The sequence below is a fragment of the Anser anser genome (genome assembly GCF_964211835.1).
Source record: "Anser anser genome assembly, chromosome: 3".
NCBI lineage: Eukaryota > Metazoa > Chordata > Aves > Anseriformes > Anatidae > Anser > Anser anser.
The window spans coordinates 85,634,584-85,652,427 of NC_139722.1; the positions used below are offsets into that span (position 1 = coordinate 85,634,584).

At 40.9% G+C, this 17,844-nt stretch overlaps 2 protein-coding genes across 4 annotated transcripts in view; both read right to left on the reverse strand.

Annotated features, from left to right (window-relative positions):
- The window catches only part of LOC310897114 (kinesin-like protein KIF28P), a 26,573-nt gene extending 11,367 nt beyond the window's left edge, over nucleotides 1–15,206 (reverse strand). Inside the window, exons 1-12 of the mRNA XM_083830355.1 lie at nucleotides 13,306–15,206; nucleotides 12,806–13,009; nucleotides 10,097–10,132; nucleotides 8,792–9,016; nucleotides 8,071–8,225; nucleotides 7,419–7,530; nucleotides 6,395–6,462; nucleotides 5,238–5,380; nucleotides 3,952–4,070; nucleotides 2,276–2,366; nucleotides 1,337–1,391; nucleotides 838–961 (exon numbers count right to left, since the gene is read on the reverse strand). Coding sequence (XP_083686481.1) covers nucleotides 838–961; nucleotides 1,337–1,391; nucleotides 2,276–2,366; nucleotides 3,952–4,070; nucleotides 5,238–5,380; nucleotides 6,395–6,462; nucleotides 7,419–7,530; nucleotides 8,071–8,225; nucleotides 8,792–9,016; nucleotides 10,097–10,132; nucleotides 12,806–13,009; nucleotides 13,306–13,458 — 1,485 coding nt within the window. The 5' untranslated portion in view covers nucleotides 13,459–15,206. The remainder of the gene's footprint in view (nucleotides 1–837; nucleotides 962–1,336; nucleotides 1,392–2,275; nucleotides 2,367–3,951; nucleotides 4,071–5,237; nucleotides 5,381–6,394; nucleotides 6,463–7,418; nucleotides 7,531–8,070; nucleotides 8,226–8,791; nucleotides 9,017–10,096; nucleotides 10,133–12,805; nucleotides 13,010–13,305) is intronic.
- A 2,078-nt stretch (nucleotides 15,207–17,284) lies between these two features.
- Nucleotides 17,285–17,844, reverse strand: part of AHCTF1 (AT-hook containing transcription factor 1) — a 47,057-nt gene continuing 46,497 nt past the window's right edge. For all 3 annotated transcript variants that reach the window (XM_083830365.1, XM_083830364.1, XM_083830366.1), the window contains exon 36: nucleotides 17,285–17,754. In XM_083830365.1, the coding sequence (XP_083686491.1) occupies nucleotides 17,562–17,754 (193 nt within the window). In that variant the 3' untranslated portion in view covers nucleotides 17,285–17,561. The remainder of the gene's footprint in view (nucleotides 17,755–17,844) is intronic.

Consider the following 17,844-nt stretch of genomic DNA (forward strand, 5'->3'; position numbering starts at 1 on the left):
ACCCACCACAGCAGCTGCAGCTGAGAGACCTGAAAATCACAGATGCCATCGGCACAGCAGCCAGCGTGAAGAGAAGCTGATCACCAGATCAGTTTTCCCCCATCTATCAGGAAGAGAAACCTGCTCAATACCGGAATATAAAAGCAGAAATACTGGCTCAGAAAAAAGACCCATCCATCCCAGCATCCCATCTGCAGTGCTGTCCCTCAGGGACAGATTTCCAAGGAGAAGTACTCATTCCAGGCAAGCTGCAGAGCTGCTGCTTTTCTGGGAAGTGATCCCTCTACATTGTGTCCCTTAATGGATTTCTTCTTTGTGAAAGAAGAAAAGTCTACATCCTCTCTGAAGCAAAGTAATGCAGTTATCATTTCCCCAATGTCTTCTGGCAAGAAGGACTGATTAACTACACCTTTGTTTGGGATGAACATGGACCTTGCTAGGATTCCTTTGGTGTCCTTTAATTCTGGCCCATTATATTCCCAGTATAAACTCGCACACATTATTTTGGGCTAACTGGATAAAACCAGAACCAATTGCTTAACATTTCAGTAAGAAAGGCACACACGTTATCCACATCTATACTAAAAATCATTCTGAGGATGAACAAAGATTTTGAGGCCAGCTGTGGAGTCAAAATCTGGGGCAGGAGCTCGCTCCTTTAGATGGATGGATTTTTTTATTATTATTAATTACATGATTTTTATATCAAATTTGCCTTCCCTTAGACCTAAGATTCTGCCTCAGGACACAGCGAGCAGGACTCATTCTGAATCTTCATTTTGCACTCATGTTTTTTTTCTTTCAGGGTTTTGTTTTATGCTCGAAGAAGATACTCACCAAGTGCTGCAGCTTTGTTTTCCCTGTGATGGGCACACCATTCACAACGACCTTGCACATATCTCGTGGTGTTAGGGTAACTTTGCCATCAGCATTCGTAAACGTAGCGTGTTTGTCCAAAATGCTGAAAGATGTTCAATTTTCTTGTGATTCACTTTTTGTCTTTAATTTGAGAACCATCATAGGACGTTAGATCAAATTTCAAAGACAAGTTTAAGCTGCCATTCATTAAGTTTAGGCTGCCATTCAAGAGGCAGTTTCCACAGTTTGACTTCACGTTTTTGCCACTACAAGAATGGCAGTTTCTAGAAACATAAAAGCTTATCAGTTATACTTTTTAACCTTTCCTTTAGCAGCCACCATAAAAAGTTAAAAATAATCATAACCCATGTTTATGCAGTTTATGCAATTCCTTTAGTTAAAAACTAGTTAAACAACTCCGAACAACATGAAGATCAAAAAAGCAGACATCTTGTTTTCTATAAATTAATGTACTTACCCCAGACCTCTTAGGATTATAGCATTTGAGGTTGATTGACCAACATCACAAGTACCTTAAAAAAATAAATAAAAAGGCATTTTCCAGTATAAATTATATGTGCTTTACACACCAACAGGTATACAGTGCTGAAGTTTTTGCATTACTTTTTACCTTTTCTCCTTTGAATCACTATGAAGAGCTCTGCTCACCACAAGACTTTCATACTAGTGCTGCCACTTGAAAATGACAATATGGTCAGTTACTTTCTCTTTAGAAAGTCAAGACTCTGGATCCCGAGAAACAAAAAGGATTTACTCCATGTGGCCTCTGGGATTGTACACATTAATAATTAGAACTGTATCTGGGAGACCCCAGAAAGTCCTGGGATCCATTACCAGCAAGTAGGTGGCAGAGAAAAACATCCAGAGTAAATAACCTGTGTGCAGCAGGGTACCAGATCTACAGCTCTGTTCCCATTTCTGTTAATTGCAGCACTAAGTCAGTCAGCGGTGGAAAACCAGCAAAGCACAACCTACAGAGGAGGGGTGAGATGCTCAGGCAGTAAGGAGGAATGTGGATAGTGTGAGATCATCAGCTTGCAAAATGAGAGTTCACGTTTTCAAACCAACGATTTTCAGGGAAGAAGTGGCTGACAGAAGACCTGGGTATTTCTTATGACTTCTTTTTCTATTGCATGCGGCTTATTATTCCATCGTATCTTAGCATTTTTTGCAATAGAAACAATTCTCACAGTATAATTCTTCAGCCCGCTCTGATCTCAAACAAGAGGAGCACGTTTCAAAGTGGTAAAAGTAGGTAAGTGCTTAAGGAAAAAGAGAAGATCATCGTGACTCACATGGCTGAGCAACCTCGTGCAACAGCAGTTCTGTTATGTCAGTGTTAAATCACAGAAAGCACTATTTATATGTTGTCTTCGGGACTTTAAAATATATTTACCATCCTGAATGAAATGCTTGAGAACCCATGAGAGCTGTGGATCTTCATTGATATTCAGGAGATAAGGGAACGTTTCCATCATCCGCCTCTCCTGAGCAAGAATTGAGAAATATGTCATTTCAGTGGGATGCCTGAAATAACAGCTAATATTATACATAGAAGGTGGGGGTTTTTTTTGTGCGTGTGTGTATGTACGAGAAAGATCATGACCATACAGCAGTTTGCATAAGAACATCCTAAAAAAAAAAATCTTAATGCCAAATGCTCAACAGGAGATTGCATTCTGAAACACATTCACAGTCTCCAATTCCTGAAACGCATCCTGGTTTATCAGAAATGCATGGGAACTCTGCAGATGATTTGAAAAAAAAAAAAAAAAAGTGATGAAAAAAGGTTTGGTTTAATGTTTCAGTTACAATTTCAAATCACGCATCTCAGGATGATGTTAACCTCCACATCACCTTCAGCGAGATTAATACAGGGAACTGCATTCAATTTTGTGCATGAAGCTCAACTCATGTCTTAGTAAAACTCAGCTCTATTCCATGCAACAAAATACTAAGAAAGAACTATTAGTTTGGCATTATCCCCAGAGCTGCTTTCTGCAAAATGACCAGCTTATGCTATTATAGGTATTATTTGGTACAGCAAAAAATCATCGACCTTGTCAGCACTGGGGTCCCAAAGACCGAGGCATGGTCTGATCACTCAGAGACTTTACTCCACGTGGCTAGAAGCAGTCTGTGACAAAGCAGACTGGGAACCAACAGTAGGGAATGGGGTGGGATTGACTGGAGAAAATGGGAAACAATTCCCCAAATGCCTTTACTTATGTGTGCTATCTACACACACAGGTGGATGCTTTTGAATACGTACGTGCACTGATAGCATAAAACAAGCATGATAGCTGTAATCTGGGCATCCCCTTGCTGTTATCGGGTGGGAGCTACCTGCAAGGAGTGCAGGAATGGCTCGTGAAGAGCAGCTGGGAGGAGAGCTGCCTTCAGCCTTTCTGCAAAGGTACGTGCTGAACGAGTTATTAATCACGGCACCACCAGGCCCTTCTCTCCCGCAGCAGCCCCTCTCTGACTCCCTGGCTCTTACACACCACAGCCTCCTACTGAAAGGCTTCCGTCTGGCTACAGAATTCATGTCAGCGTGGGTTGCTTTCAGAAACATGCCCAAAACAGAAAAGGAAAAAAAAAATATCAAAGAACACATTTGCCCCAGGTTTTAGGGTGTTTACCTCATGACTGGTTTTATAGGGAAAATCTTTGGTTCTCTTTGCCAAGGGCTTTGAAATGACACAAGTCTGAGCTGCCTTGACAATCCTTGGTGCATTCACTGGCACGTTTTATTTCAGTAATAATTTCTTATAGCCACAAAATAAATCCAAGAAACTATAATATACATTGATGGTGGAAGCAGACAGAATATTCTGCTACCTAAACTCAAGTGAAAATCAGTATGATATTGTGGACCCTTAACAAAGGACTACATTATCACCAGTTTACCCAGACTTAAAAGCCCTGCGAGTGTTGTGTCGGGGAACTGCTGTCAGAGATGTGTGCGAGCAACAAATCGTAAAGATGGCAAGAAAGGGAAAACATCAGACTCAAAGAGCAGAGATTAAGGCATCTGGATTCAGCCACGATGCCCACTGCTGGGAGACTGGCCTGGGTGACGGCAGCGTACTGCTTCTCCCACTCCTGCCGGGCTTCCTCCAGGCGAGCCTCCCACGCCGCCTGCGTGCTCCGCATCTGCCCCTCGCTCTCGGCCAGCAGTTGCAGCTCTGCTGAAGAGAGACAGCTTTAACCAAGGTATACACCTGTGAAACAGCAAGCCCCAGAGAGATGAGGACCGGCAGCACTGTGGCAGCACACTGGGAGGTGGCCTGGCCTCTTGCAGAGCAAGCCCTTACTCCCTAAACCTTGTAAGGTAGCATGGGGTTTGCTATCCCCATCCTGAACTGGAAATGAAGCTGTAGATTTCCTTCTCCTCTTGTAACCAACAGGTGATCACTAAAATACTCTGTGCCCAGAATGTGCACAAGAATTGACTCAGGTGAATCCTCTTCAAAGGAATATGCAAATATACTAGCTAATTGCACGTTTCTACCTCTGCCTTCAGCTCTGATGTTTGTCCACACTCATCTTGTGATAATATTCCTTAAAGTGTAAATATTTTTTCACTCCTGCCTGCTGTGTCCTTAGACTTGTTTTGGTCTTTTACCTTGAGCAAACCGTCAACACTTGATAAGGGGTCTGACTTTGAGCAAGCAGATGTGCCCACACCAGTGCTGCAAATGAATAAATGAAATGAAAACTGTTTCTCAAAGAGCCTTTTTTTTACTTTTTTTTTTTTTTAAAAAAAAAAAAGTTTTTAAAAGCAGCATCTGTTTTGATAATATCTGGGGGGGGGAAAAATTTGAAAAAAATCCCAATTCACAACTATCAACTACTACACACACATCAACAGACAGAAACACAGCAACACTGTTAAGTGCCTAAATAAAGCAGAGGGTGAGCTGGCAATGAGGGAAGAACATCCACCTTGTGGGACTGCCCACCTGGGACAAGGTACCCAGTAGTCTCAGTTCTTGCATTCCTCATCTCAGGGGCAGATGGAGTCGTAATCCAGACAGGGGCGGGTGGCACCGCCACACACGTGCTCCTGTCAGGGCTGGGCAGGGTTAATGCAGGTCTCCAACACTCCATGTCCTCTCTCCCTCCCACAAGAGCTTGTGATTTTGAAATACTTGGGACTGGCGTACCAGGGTCAATATTTTATACAATGCATTGATCACCCCTGCCATCCACTTTGTAAGAAATTCACCTGTGGACATACATCAAGCTGCATTCCCATCATACTGCTTCAATGTCACAGACTACCAAAAAGGCCTCCTGATAATGTTTTGGAAACTCAAAATCTACTTGTTATTCATTTATGCTGAAATACATACGTGTTTCATCAGCTATTGATCTCCCTGTGCTCCCGAGCCCAGCCAGTCTGGACAATAGCTTGTTATTTTCAGCTTTCAGTTCTCTTATAAGCTTCTCAGCAGGACTTGCATTTACCACTGCTTTGTTCCTGATCTTTTTTGTCCTTTTAAATATGAAAACACATAAAAGCAAAAAAAAGCTATAACACCATCTCAGCAAAGGACAAGATTTTCTGTCAAACATGACTACTTTTTTTTCCCTCTTTTGTTCTTTTCCCTGTTGAGAAATATCCCATGCGGCTCTGAAACTTCAGAAGCTAAAAAAAAAATCCTGCGGAAACTTTGCCCCCGGGCTGAAAGCGTTTGATGTCCTCTCTTGTACTGCTACAGCAATCACAGCCCGGTTTGATTTTGCCCTGCCATCCCCTCCCTGCCTGACAACTCTTGTCCGTCTTACCCTAACCTGCACCCACTGCCACAGCTGCAGTGCCTCCGGCGTGTGGGGCAATGAGGGACAGGGTGCCCCGAAGAGGGACTCCTTTCCCAGTAAACACGGGTACCGCAGGTCTGCTGGCAAATATACAGGTGGACTCCAGCTGTTCCCGCAAGCAGCTGGCTCAGGTGCACGGCACTCATCGGCACACGACAGCAATTCAGCTACTTGCAGAACCGAACCGGTGCTGAGAACACTAAATCCCTTGCTCTTGACACCTGCCGGCAGCCAGGAGGCTGCAGATGCGATGTCCCTGAGCCACGGTCTGCTTCGGGATAAGGGACGTGTAACTGCCTGACCTCTTCTTGTGGGAGCTGGAGTACGAAGGAATTGATACTGGGATTAACAGTGAAAGGACTTCCCCGGTGAAAGGACTACAAAGTGAGAGATTATCTCTCCTGAGCCTGAGAAAGGCAAGAGGGAGAGCAGGAGCCTTCAGCTCCAGAAAAGAGACCCAGGGAAAAATAGTTACATTGTCAAACAATTCAGTTTTCAAAAAATATAAGCCATTCACGAATAAGAATAAAGAATAAACTCTTACTATGCTGCTCTTGCTTATTCACAGACTAACTTTTCCTTCATCCTGAGCTGCTGATCACTTAGAATAGGTATTTTTTCTCATTTTGCCCAGCATCTGCCTGCAATTTGCACCTAGACCAGAAAGGAAAAAATTATAGAAGTGTACCTTTCAGCATACCGTAATGTTGACAAAGTTTCTTCATAACAGATGTCTGCTGGACTGACAGCTGCAATCTGCAAACACACAAAAAATATTTACTGATATTAGATTTTGAATAAGATTTTTTTTAAAGTAGTCTTAAACACTTCCCCAGGAAAAAGATTAACATGGGAAAATATACCATTAAGTCTTTAAGCACAAAAGAAGAACCCTAGTGTCCTAGAAATCTGGCTGCGAAAGTACACTTTTTAACACTACTGTAAGAAATGAGAAAGAAAGATGAGCAGATACAGGTAGTATTAGTAATACTAATGCTTACCCTAGCATCAATCAAAAAAAAAAAAAATTGATGGTTCTTCAACAAGTTACAGTTGTAAAATATGTCCTGAACTTTGTTCACATCATCATGGATGAATTTAAAAAGTTAGTATTTGAAGAAACTCAGGTAAACTGTTTTAAGACTATAAGCATTTAAAGCCATTTTCACAATTGTACATTTGCTATTCATATTTTCCCATCTTTAATTTAACGGTACTTTAAAAAAAAAATCATCAAAGATGCTGGAACACACGATTCACCTGAGACAAAGAAAACAGCCTATGGGAGATTCTTCCTACTTAGGAAGGCAATATCTGATCCACAGCACAATGATCTCAGAAATCAGGAAAAAAATCATTATACAGCTTATTTTTATGTAAAGAACGCGGCTTTTATATTGAACAGGTGCCTATGAGTTTTACAGCTACATTTATCTATATATTTTTTATATTTAAAAAAAAATGTTTTTTGCATGTGTCTGCATTAGGTTTTATACATTTTGTGCCAGCCACATTTGTATTTGATAACCCACTAGTGCTGTCCATTTGAATAAAACATATGTTCTGGTAGTAGTAGCAGAAGTGCTTTCACCTTTATGGTAGGTAGAAAGCAATCTCAACACAAAATTACACCCATTTTCACCAATGTTAGAGTCACACAATTCTGTCTCAATGGGTAAACTGAGGAGATATAAATTCAAGAATCAATTTACCATGATTGTCTTGCTGTTCCCCCCCAGAGCAGATTGCAGGAGCTTAGTCAGCACGGAGTCCCTGTATGGGATATGCAGCACTTTCTTCCCTGTAGCTGCCTCAGCCAGAGCACTGTGGGAAAACAAAGGGTTTAGTGAAAAGGGGAGAACAACATAAGTACAAATATGAAAAGCAAGCTTAGGGGATGAAAAAAAAAAAAAAAGATTAGATACTTCAATATATTCCTTATGGGAACACAAAAAGTCCTCCTTCATGCACCACCTAAACAATTTGCTGTCAAGATTTTCAAACTGAAAGGAAAGTTTTGAATGGCTCAGTTCAAGAGCTTCAGAAAGGCCTGGATGTCTGATGCACTGAGCAACAGCCCTCTGAAGCTGCCTCACCCCTGCTGCACAGCCTGCCACTGCTTTGAAAGATGAGCAGGCAGTCCAAGCACTCACAGCATATGGAGCCAGGAAAAATTAATTAATATTTTTTGTTTCCATGTGCTTACATATATATATCTCAGGAACACAGTGAGACTTCATTCAATTAGTACTTTTACTAAACCACACTGCAAGGAAGGAAGACTTGAATTAAGAGGTTGTTTTTCATAGGTAGAAATTTGTTTTCTACTTCACAGGTATTTAAAAAAAAAAAAGTAATAATTACCTAATGACATTTCCTAGCGTGGTTAGGCTTAGATTTACACGTGTTCCTTCCTTCAATCTATCTTTTTCAGATCCTGATGATTTTTGCCTTTCACTTCCTGCCAAGTCCACCAGATTTATAACTGATTGTTTAGTGATTGCTTCATCTAGAAAAATCTGTGAAAGTATGGTATCAATATAAGGAAAGGTTACCAAATCAATGGTTCAGGTACTGTTAAGATAAAGAAAATGGAACCCTGTGCAGAAACTCAGAGTAAATATTTTGTGATATTTACCAATAGCGGAACATTTTATATATTAAAAATTACTTGACGTGAGAGCTGCAAAGTTGTGCCTGAAACAAAAAGACCTGCTGTCTCCCAGAATTAAGCAGCAGGCAATACCACTCATCCCTTGCATCCACGGAAAAGTGGGGTGGAAAACCCAGGTTATTTCTGGACATCAGCCAGGGGCTTTCAAAGACCGATTGTAGTATTTGGGAAACGCATTTAAGATGTAGAGAACCTTAAATAGTGAGCCTATCTGCAAACAGGCCATGGTTTAGGGTATCTCTGCCTTCAGTGATCTCTGCCCCAAGAGCAGCGGTGTGACAGTGTGAGTGCCAAAACCTGGCGAGGCTGGCCCTGCAGTCTGGGGGTAAGGAAACCGGGTGTGTTCCCACCTGCTCGCTCTGACCCGGAGGTGGTAAGAAACACAGTGGAAACAGTGTCTGCACACTGCACCTGTTTGAATTGGATTGTGACGACCATGTGGGATCGACTGCTGCTGGCATTCATGGTGGTTGTAGCTGTCGTTCTCATCTTATTCCCTTGATCCATTAACCTCTCAATCTGTGCATAATTATCACAAGGCACCAACTTCAAACCATCCACATAAAAACCTTGGTGCTGATCTTCTCTAATCTTGAGCCCACCGGGCTTCCTGGTCTTAGACAGTAAGTCTATCACCTGTGGAGATAGATTTGTAGTTAAAATATGTTACTAAAATAAGAAGAAAAAAAAACAAAACACTATTCTTAATAAGGACAGAATAATAAAAAAGAGACTACAGCTGATCATGTGGTAGCTATTCTGACTTTACTGTGTTTAGAAACTCATTCCCAGAGAGTTCCACTTTCCAGTTAAATTTAATCTACATTGAAAGTTTGTATCTGTAGACTTAAGATGCTGGCAAAATTATGTCATTATTAGTTTTAAAAGGTTTATTGAGCTGCTAAAGCTAATAATGTTTGTTTTCCTGTGCATTCATTTTTCCACTCTCCTTCCTGTCCGCTACATCAAATTTGACTGAAATTGGCCACGTGGCTCAAAACTAATGAAGAGGAAGGGAAATAATTCACTGAGACTTATACCATCTTCAGAAGTCCCTCCCAGTTTAAGAGAAACAGCTTAGCCACTTGCAATTAGTAATGCCTCCTGTGTCTGCCAGGACATGGAGATAACATCAACAGCGAAAGGAAAACAAAGTAAAAATCTTATCTTCTTAATCACTCTTTTCTCCAAAAAGCCACTTAAAGCAGAAGAGCACTATAGAGGATGAAACAGCTCAGCCACCGGCGTGCAGAGCAGCTGGCTGTGCTGCTGGCAGGTGGCTGCAGTGGCCAGCTGAGGAGTCCTCCTGCCCAAACCACTCCTGGGGCTTGGGGCACAGGTCCCTCTTGACCTGCCACTGCAAAGGGAGACATGGGCCCTCAGTATGACAGCTCTTGCCAAAGACAGCACTCTTTCAAGAGCTTAGTTTTAGTCTGAGATTTTCCCAGTATAACTCTCCCTGTCCCATTCTGGTAGCTGCATAACAACGCAGTTTATGAACCTGAGCAGACTTCTGCTACCAGACTCTCATTCAGTTCAAGAAGCAAAAAGATGCTGTTGGGGCCAGATATTGCCTGTGCTTGTCAGCCAACATACCCAGGAGAATCGTCCTGGGAGAACAAAAAGGCTTATTTTCAAATTACAGCACGCAGAAAATCAAGAAATGTACATAGAAAACTAAGATTTGCTAATACTGAAACAAAACGAGATCATTACCTGTTCGTTATAGATTTCCAGCATACTGAAAGCAATCTGTAAAAACAAGAAGTAACGAGAAGAAAAAATGCATTTGGAAAAAAATCCTTGCAATAGAGAGTCATCCCATTGTAAAAATAACAGAGGTTACACAGATCAAATCTTTACTCCATCACAACCCATTACGTAAGTTCAATTGAAGCAATTATTTATCAGATCCATACTGCTTTATCATGACTCTGTTTCCTCTCCAGCATTTCCTTAACCTACCCTTGTATGCATAGTCTTCGTTGCTGTCTATAGAGGCTACGTCTTAAGGTGTGTTTCGAGAAAACATTTTACTTACATATTATTAAGCAACTAGACAGCATTGTAGAAAAGTCAAGAAGAACAAATACTAATTTTTAACAGCACTACTAGCTAGCAGGATGATTCAACCAGTATTTCTTTTCAAGACTATTTTAACAAAGAAAAAGCCTATTTTTCTATTGCTGATTTCTGAGTGAACAGCAGTGACCATATATAAATCACCTGTGTAAGGGCATGCGTGGCATGAGAGCACCCGCTACATCACGGTGATCAGATCAAGGACCTTTTCCTTTTACAGGCAGCAGCAAGCACCAGGGAAGCAGTAAGCAGAGCAGGCAGAGGCACCAGGCTGCCAAGCCCCAATAAGCAGTAACAGAGACGACAGCGAAGACCCAAACTCTTCAGAGACTGATCAAGGGGCCATTAAGAAACTGCAAGCATAGCTCTGAGGAGGGCCAGCCTGGATTTTGCAGTTGGTAAGAAGAGGGAAGCAAGGTGCACGTGAGTATTTTGCATCCTTGAGGGAGGCTAGGGGACCTAAGGAACTTTTAAGGAAGAGATCAAGTGGGGGGAAACAAGGGGACGAGTGGATGAGGGAGGAACAGTCAGAGGGAAGGATGAAAGGGGCTGGTTGTGTACAAAGAGCTGCTTGTTAGCCTGTTTGCCTGAGCCCTGTGTCTGGTCACTGCGGCCTGTCCTATCTTATTAAACCCTTCCTTAACCACCTAGCTGTGCAAATTCCCTCGCTGCCCCACGCACTGAGTGCTGCAAGGTCTAGTGCCAGCGACTGGAGTCAGACCTCGGCTGACAGTGACCCCGGTACCTGAGGCACCAGCAACTGGAGCGGGCAATGGCTCCAGTATGGGGACCTGGTGGGACCATGGCTCAGTGGGCCTGGGTGCCCTTGGGGCTGGCAACTGAGAAAGCTGAGCATCAGCAACCAAAATTGGGCACGGGTGACAGAGGCCCACGTGCCTGTGGTGGCAGCAGGCAGAGCGGTGAGGGCCTACGTGCCTGCAGCTGGACCAGGGAGCATGGGCCCAGGGCCTATGGGGGTGGAGGGGGACAGACAGCAACCAGAGGGGACAGGGTGCTTGTGTGCCCTAACCATACGTGTGTGGGCATGCACGTGTAATTTGCGAGCCAGCTCCATGGTGGGCTAACCAGGGAGGTGGAGGAAACTCTCCAGAAAGACTCAGAGTGCAGGAGCCCCAGCTCCAGGCACAACCCGTTAGCTGGACTTGGGGCTGTGCTGATCTCTGGAGGAGCTGCAAATGTGGGTGTGCATGTGAGTCTACGACAGCATGTGTGTGTTGCCACCAGTGAGCATCAGTTGTGACTAGTGTAGGAGAAAGAAGAGGACTCTGCACTTATATTTTCTGTGAGTTGCCGTGGTGTTAGGTAGGGAATGCTAAAGGCACAGCCCTGGCTCTGGCACCCTGTATTTCTGTCATGAGCGGGTGTGATGAACACTCAGCCTTCTTACAGGCTGAACCTGCAAATGGGAAAGCCACGTCCTTGGGTCTGGGACAGAGACCCCCAGGTCTCGGGGGTGCTGGGCTGGGCTCCAGGAGCTCAGACTCCTGGGAGCTGCCAGGAGCAGCAGCTTTGCTGTCACTAATAGTAGTAACAACTCCAAATAGGATTTGCCATCCTTCTCATCTCACTAGATCAACATGGAAATGCATTTTCACTTTTTTTTTTTTTTTTTTTCTTATCACAGAGGTACACAATGGATGATGACTTTGCAGGACATTTACAAAAAGCAGCCCTACAGCATGGAGTTGGGGAGACTGGCTAGGGAATAGAAAGTGCTTATTTCTTAAGGGAAGTAACACAGGACTGAGTCACAAACAGCCCTTGGTCATCAGGCTGGCGTTTTTGTAGACAGAAGGCACCACTGCATGCAAGGGAAGCTTAGTGCCTACAGCAGTGCTGGAATTTGCAAAGTGTTGCTGCATGAAAGTTACTTGGACTACAAGTGGAAAAGGATGCAGATGAAGTGGGAGCACCCAGCAGCTACAGAGGCTGTAATACAAGGGTAAAAACATCTTTCCTATTGTAAAGAGGAGATACAACACTATAAAACTCTTTAACAGATATACAGAAGAAAACACTGATTTTTTTTACTAAGGTGTTGGAAAGATTTTCCCACAAGCACCCACAAGGTTAGAAAGCATAACTAAAATCAGCTTACTTTTAGTTACACCTGTGACAGAAATCCTTATTTTTAGGGATCATCTGTAAATCTAGCTGTATTACATCAACTTTTTATTCAACACTTACAAGACTCTATGGTTTGTACAGTAATTTGTTCCATATATTCACAGTTTCAAATTTTGCTAATTTGAATTAAATAAAGTCTTCAGAGTACAATCTGGAAAGATCTTGGGAATAAATGACAGTTTGTGCTAATCCCACCTGGTACTGCTTGTTCTTTTCCTGACTCTGGATTGCTTTGAAGAGCTCTTCACACACACTGGGAACCAGTCCTCTGTTTGCACCGTACCCGATCATGGAATAGCTCTTCCCCGAGCCGGTCTGACCATACGCTAGGAGAGTAGCGTTATAACCTTGCCATGCGCTCTCCAGCACTCCTTGACCGAGATCACGAAATACCTCTCTCTAAAAAGTGATGAAATAAATCATCTTGAAAGATGAACAGGCAAATACATACAGAAGCACTACTGCCACGTTGGAGCGCCCTCAGTAGCAGTTTAAATGAAGAATCAGGATTTGCAAACTCACTTAGAAAGACTAAGTTCCAGGACCAAAGAAACATAGACAAAATATAGATGATGCTTCAAACCAGTGAACAAGATGCCACCAGTGAGTTGCATTCCACTGACTTGAGTGTTAATAACAAAAAAATGAACTGACTAGTCTACAACTGTGTATTAGTTACAACTGCTGTTACTTACCTGGCCGGCGTAACTGTTGGATCCCGCTGAGATGAACGTGCCGTTCTCATCCTTTAGAAAGCCACTGTGAGACCAATATGCCAGATCGAAAGTAAAGGTTTTCATGTGTCCTGGATTCCTAGGATCATATATGCTCGTGCTGTTGGAGTTCATTGAAATCACACACCTACTTCCTGCATCTTTCTCTCTCTGTATTGAAATTATAATTGTAGTATCAAAATACAAGCAGTCATCCACTAAAAAAAAAAATCATGTTTTAGTCTGGATTTAAAATAAGTTCAACAGCAATGTACAATGTACCAATAGTTCTGGTGGAGTAAGTCTGCTCTTGAGCCATGCAACATGACAGGCAGCTGAGGAGTGAGACCTGAATGAGCTGACAGATCAGTAACCCTAGCTTGCATTTTTCCTTCTACCTTACCTACCGATCATCCACATAGCGCAGTACATTGGAAAATACATTTTGTTTTAGGAACAGCTTTAATTCAAAAGTAACTACAATACATTTTTCTCCAAGCGTATCAGAGACTCATTATCTTGATTACTTCCATAAAAAAGCATTTGGTTCTGAAACTGCACAGGAGTACAAATAAAATGAGGAACAAATGCTGTCTTATTACTCGAAAATTCATTATTTCACAGTATTTTCAGATTGACCTAGGCAGTATTTGTAATGTACTAGTCTAACAACTCATGAAAAACTATGGGTTTGCTTCTGCCTGCAGCTTTTCTGCCCACCAGAAGAGGGAGCCAGGACTGTAAATCAGCAACTTGAGCTATTTATGATTGGTTATATGTGAACTGATGAAATCACAGCAAACCAATGTATTGCACTGACCAACCCTGAGTGGTCTTCCATGAGAGAAATTCCTGATGAGAGATTAAGCTATATAGGTATCTGTGGCTTTATTTGCACACTAGGCATGTAGGAACACTAAATCAAATAAACTAAGTCAAAGTGAATCAGTTAATGTTTAAATGCTAAGTGGCTATCAAAAGTGAAATAGATTTGCTTTATTTCTCCTTTATGTTATAACCTGGAATTAATACTTTCATCACCTTTGGCTTCTAAATACTTAAAGACAACAGTCTTACATTTTTGTCAGTTATCTGAGAACTCAAGGAAACATCTGTACTGAAACATCTTGTTAAATGCCCTTTTGACAATAGCTTGTAGGCTTATTAGTATTCATTTTCCCTTCATGAACACCTCCTACTATGTTTCCTGGAAATAAAATCTGCCCTTATATATATTTTTATTCTATTTTCTGCAAGATGAGAGCCTGAGAGCCTACTATCCTAAGGCAGTCAGTGTTCCACTAGAACTTTCCTTAAGGTTAAGGCCCCAAAGGTACAGACATGGGATTTGGCTTCAGCTTTTAGCAGTCTGTACCAGAAATCCCAGCAATTCTTTAGAGGGGAGAAAAACAAAGAGAACAACCCTCAAGCAATTCAATTTCCCATGGAAAGACTTCATAATTGCTCTATTTAGTGATAAACTGCACACAGAAGAGTCCCTAAGAAATTTTGATCTTGCTCACAAAAAGGTCTCCTGTGCTGTTTCTCAAATAGAGCTGCTTCTCTATGCCACTACGGCCTTCTGCGTATATCCACGATGGTGCTGCATCACGTCTCTTTCCTTCACAGGCCCCTCATGTCCTTCTCTCGAACCATGGCTGTTACACCTTCCTCTTTAATGCATTATGCATTAAATGTTAATGCATTATGTACTTGCAGAGGCCTGCAGTTGTTCAAGAGGACCCCTATCCTGTTCAGCCACTCGCTCCCAAGCCATTTTAACTTCTGATATGTCAGTCTCCTCCCCAATTCATCATCCTTGTTGAAAAGCATTGCCCACGGACTGGATCTTCCTCACCCTTACAGAACTGTTTTTCACCCTTTCCCCCCCGCCCCCCCCCCCCCCCATACTGGTAGCAAGCCTGCACCAAATAAACCAAGCACAATCTATTTTCTCCACTTCATTATAAACTCATCCTTCCTTGCATTGCCATCTTTTTTCTTTCTGTTAGACTTGCTTCTGTTCATTTTCTCAGGCTCTAACAAAAACATTCACAATGCCTGTTTCTGCTTCCCTTTCCTTCTATGTCCTTCACCTTTCTGAAATCCCATTCCTTGCTAATGCATTATGGTTACTCTCCCATTCTTTTTAAACTCCTCGGGGAAACAGGTCAGCATTCAAGAAATGTGCACTGAATGTAAACAACTGAATAAAAATGGAGAAAAACATTTTAACATTTAATAGGATTAAAACTCCTTTAAAATAAAGATTACTGGGATATTACAAAACTTGAAGAAGTTATTAAATCCCATGCCAATTTCCTTGTATTACTATTGCTTTTTTTTTTAATGCCAGAGCACTGCCAAATGAGGGTAATTCAGCTGAGGTTATAAAATGAGAAGCTAAAAATTACTACAATCAATAAAATTAGCTAGTATGTTTTCTTCTATTTTTATACAAAAATATTTTGTGAGTATAAAGGACAGACTCATATTAAAATCCTACTAAACAATCTTCACTAGCATGACAGCTAATTGTTTGATCAAGAATCCAAACACATTACACTTTTGTGCACAAGAAACGCAGAACATATTCAGGTTTGAAGTCGTGTTCCCCACCCCCACCCCCCATTCTTGAAGTTTGATCTTCTGCCCCCTTTTCTTAGCTGCTCAATGCATGTCCATACAATGTGCATTAAAAAATATTGCTAGAACCCTCCTGCTCCCAACTCAACTCCCCCTTTCCTCTTTAAGGTTATCTATATTGGAACTCAAGTTAAAAAGTATTCAGAGTAAGTAACTACTAACCTGACTGAAAGGTCTCACTCGAACTGCCACTTTCACGCTGTCAACATTTGGCATTTTTTTAAGCTTTCATTCAGTCATGAGTACTCTCAAGAGAAAAAAGATTAAAGTGCATGCAACTACTTTTCTAGAACGTCCTGTTCTGAGATAGAAAAATCATGGCCCCAAAAGACACTTTTTACAAGCTTAGTCTATTATTAATACATTCATTCATTATGTACAAGGTGTTAGTTAACCAATAAATTATTTCTTAAAGTAACTGTAGTAGTTTTTACTAATCAAAAAGTTTAATGTCAGGTTCCACCATTTGGTAGTCTTCAAAGTTGCATCCATATATAAATTAACATACATAAAAATAATCCATTGTCTAAAAGACCGCACATCAAAATAGTACTTCCATGTTTGCTTTTAAAAGAATAGTCTTTCATCTATTCTTACAAATTGAAATTTTATAGGGACATTTACTCCATAGGCCAAGATTATTAATGAGATAATTATTCAAAAATATGGTTTGTAACTACGATTTCTGTACATTTTGGTACCTTCAGACTTTTAAGTTAGCTTTACCATCAAACTTTCAGTGCTGTGATATGCAGACTTCAAATATTGCAAAATGTTTACAGAGAGTAATTATTTCAATTATATTGTATTCGTATCAATCTTATGAAAATACTTTGAAATTTGAGCCAAAATTATGTGGGCAATATCCCTCTAAATTTGATATGCTATTGCAAGCATCATATTAGTTTTTTGCTGACAACAAATTGTAAAAAATAATGAAACATATGAGATGTGATCTAGTTTTATAAACTGAAGAGCAGCTTTCCCCAAGTTTAAGACAAATACAAAAAAAAATATTGCACAGCTTAAAATACAATTGTTTACATTCTGACTTCAATACAGTACAACTTAACCGTGAATGTAATTACCAATTTGTATTCATGAGCCCAATTATTTCTGCCAGAAGGTCAAACATCATCTATAAAATTTAAACTAGTACATTTTAAACGTTTGTCATAGTAGTTCTAAGCAACTTTTAAAAACTTTTGGCCTCGTTTTTCAGTATCAACAACTCTTGCAAACCAACATTAAAATTTGAGAGATACAGGCCATTCAACCCACTATTCCCTTAAAAAGCTATCAGACAGTAAGCATATTGTGAAGTATACATTTTTATTTAACATTCCTAAAATAAGCTGTATTTACATATTATATAAATGTATGAAGTCTTAATATAAAATAGAAAACTGCATTGACTGAGGAAATCACACTCCATATGGAGTTACTTACTGAGGACCATTTGTTTATGAAATTTTACAATAATTTATATAAATTATCTCTTCCAAATTAGATGATTATTTTTTATTTTTACTAATCCACACAATTTTGATGACTTTACAAACAGTGGTGTACATTACAAACTTAAAAAACAGTTACAGCATCTTCCGGCGCACAACTGGCTTTGGAAAATTAGACAGTCTTTTTTTGTTCTTTCGTAGATTCTTCTCTGTCGCATCCGTGGTTTCTTTCTGCTTGCTTTTCTTTCCATCCATTGGACTTGTAAAAGGAGAAATTAACTGTATTTCTACTGGTGGAGGTGACCAAGAACCTTCCTTTCTTGCGGTTCTGTGAAAGCAGGAAGTGTCAAATTGATTATCAACAATAGTCAGTAGAGGGGAAAGAAAGTGGAATTACAAAATCAATGCCAACAAATTA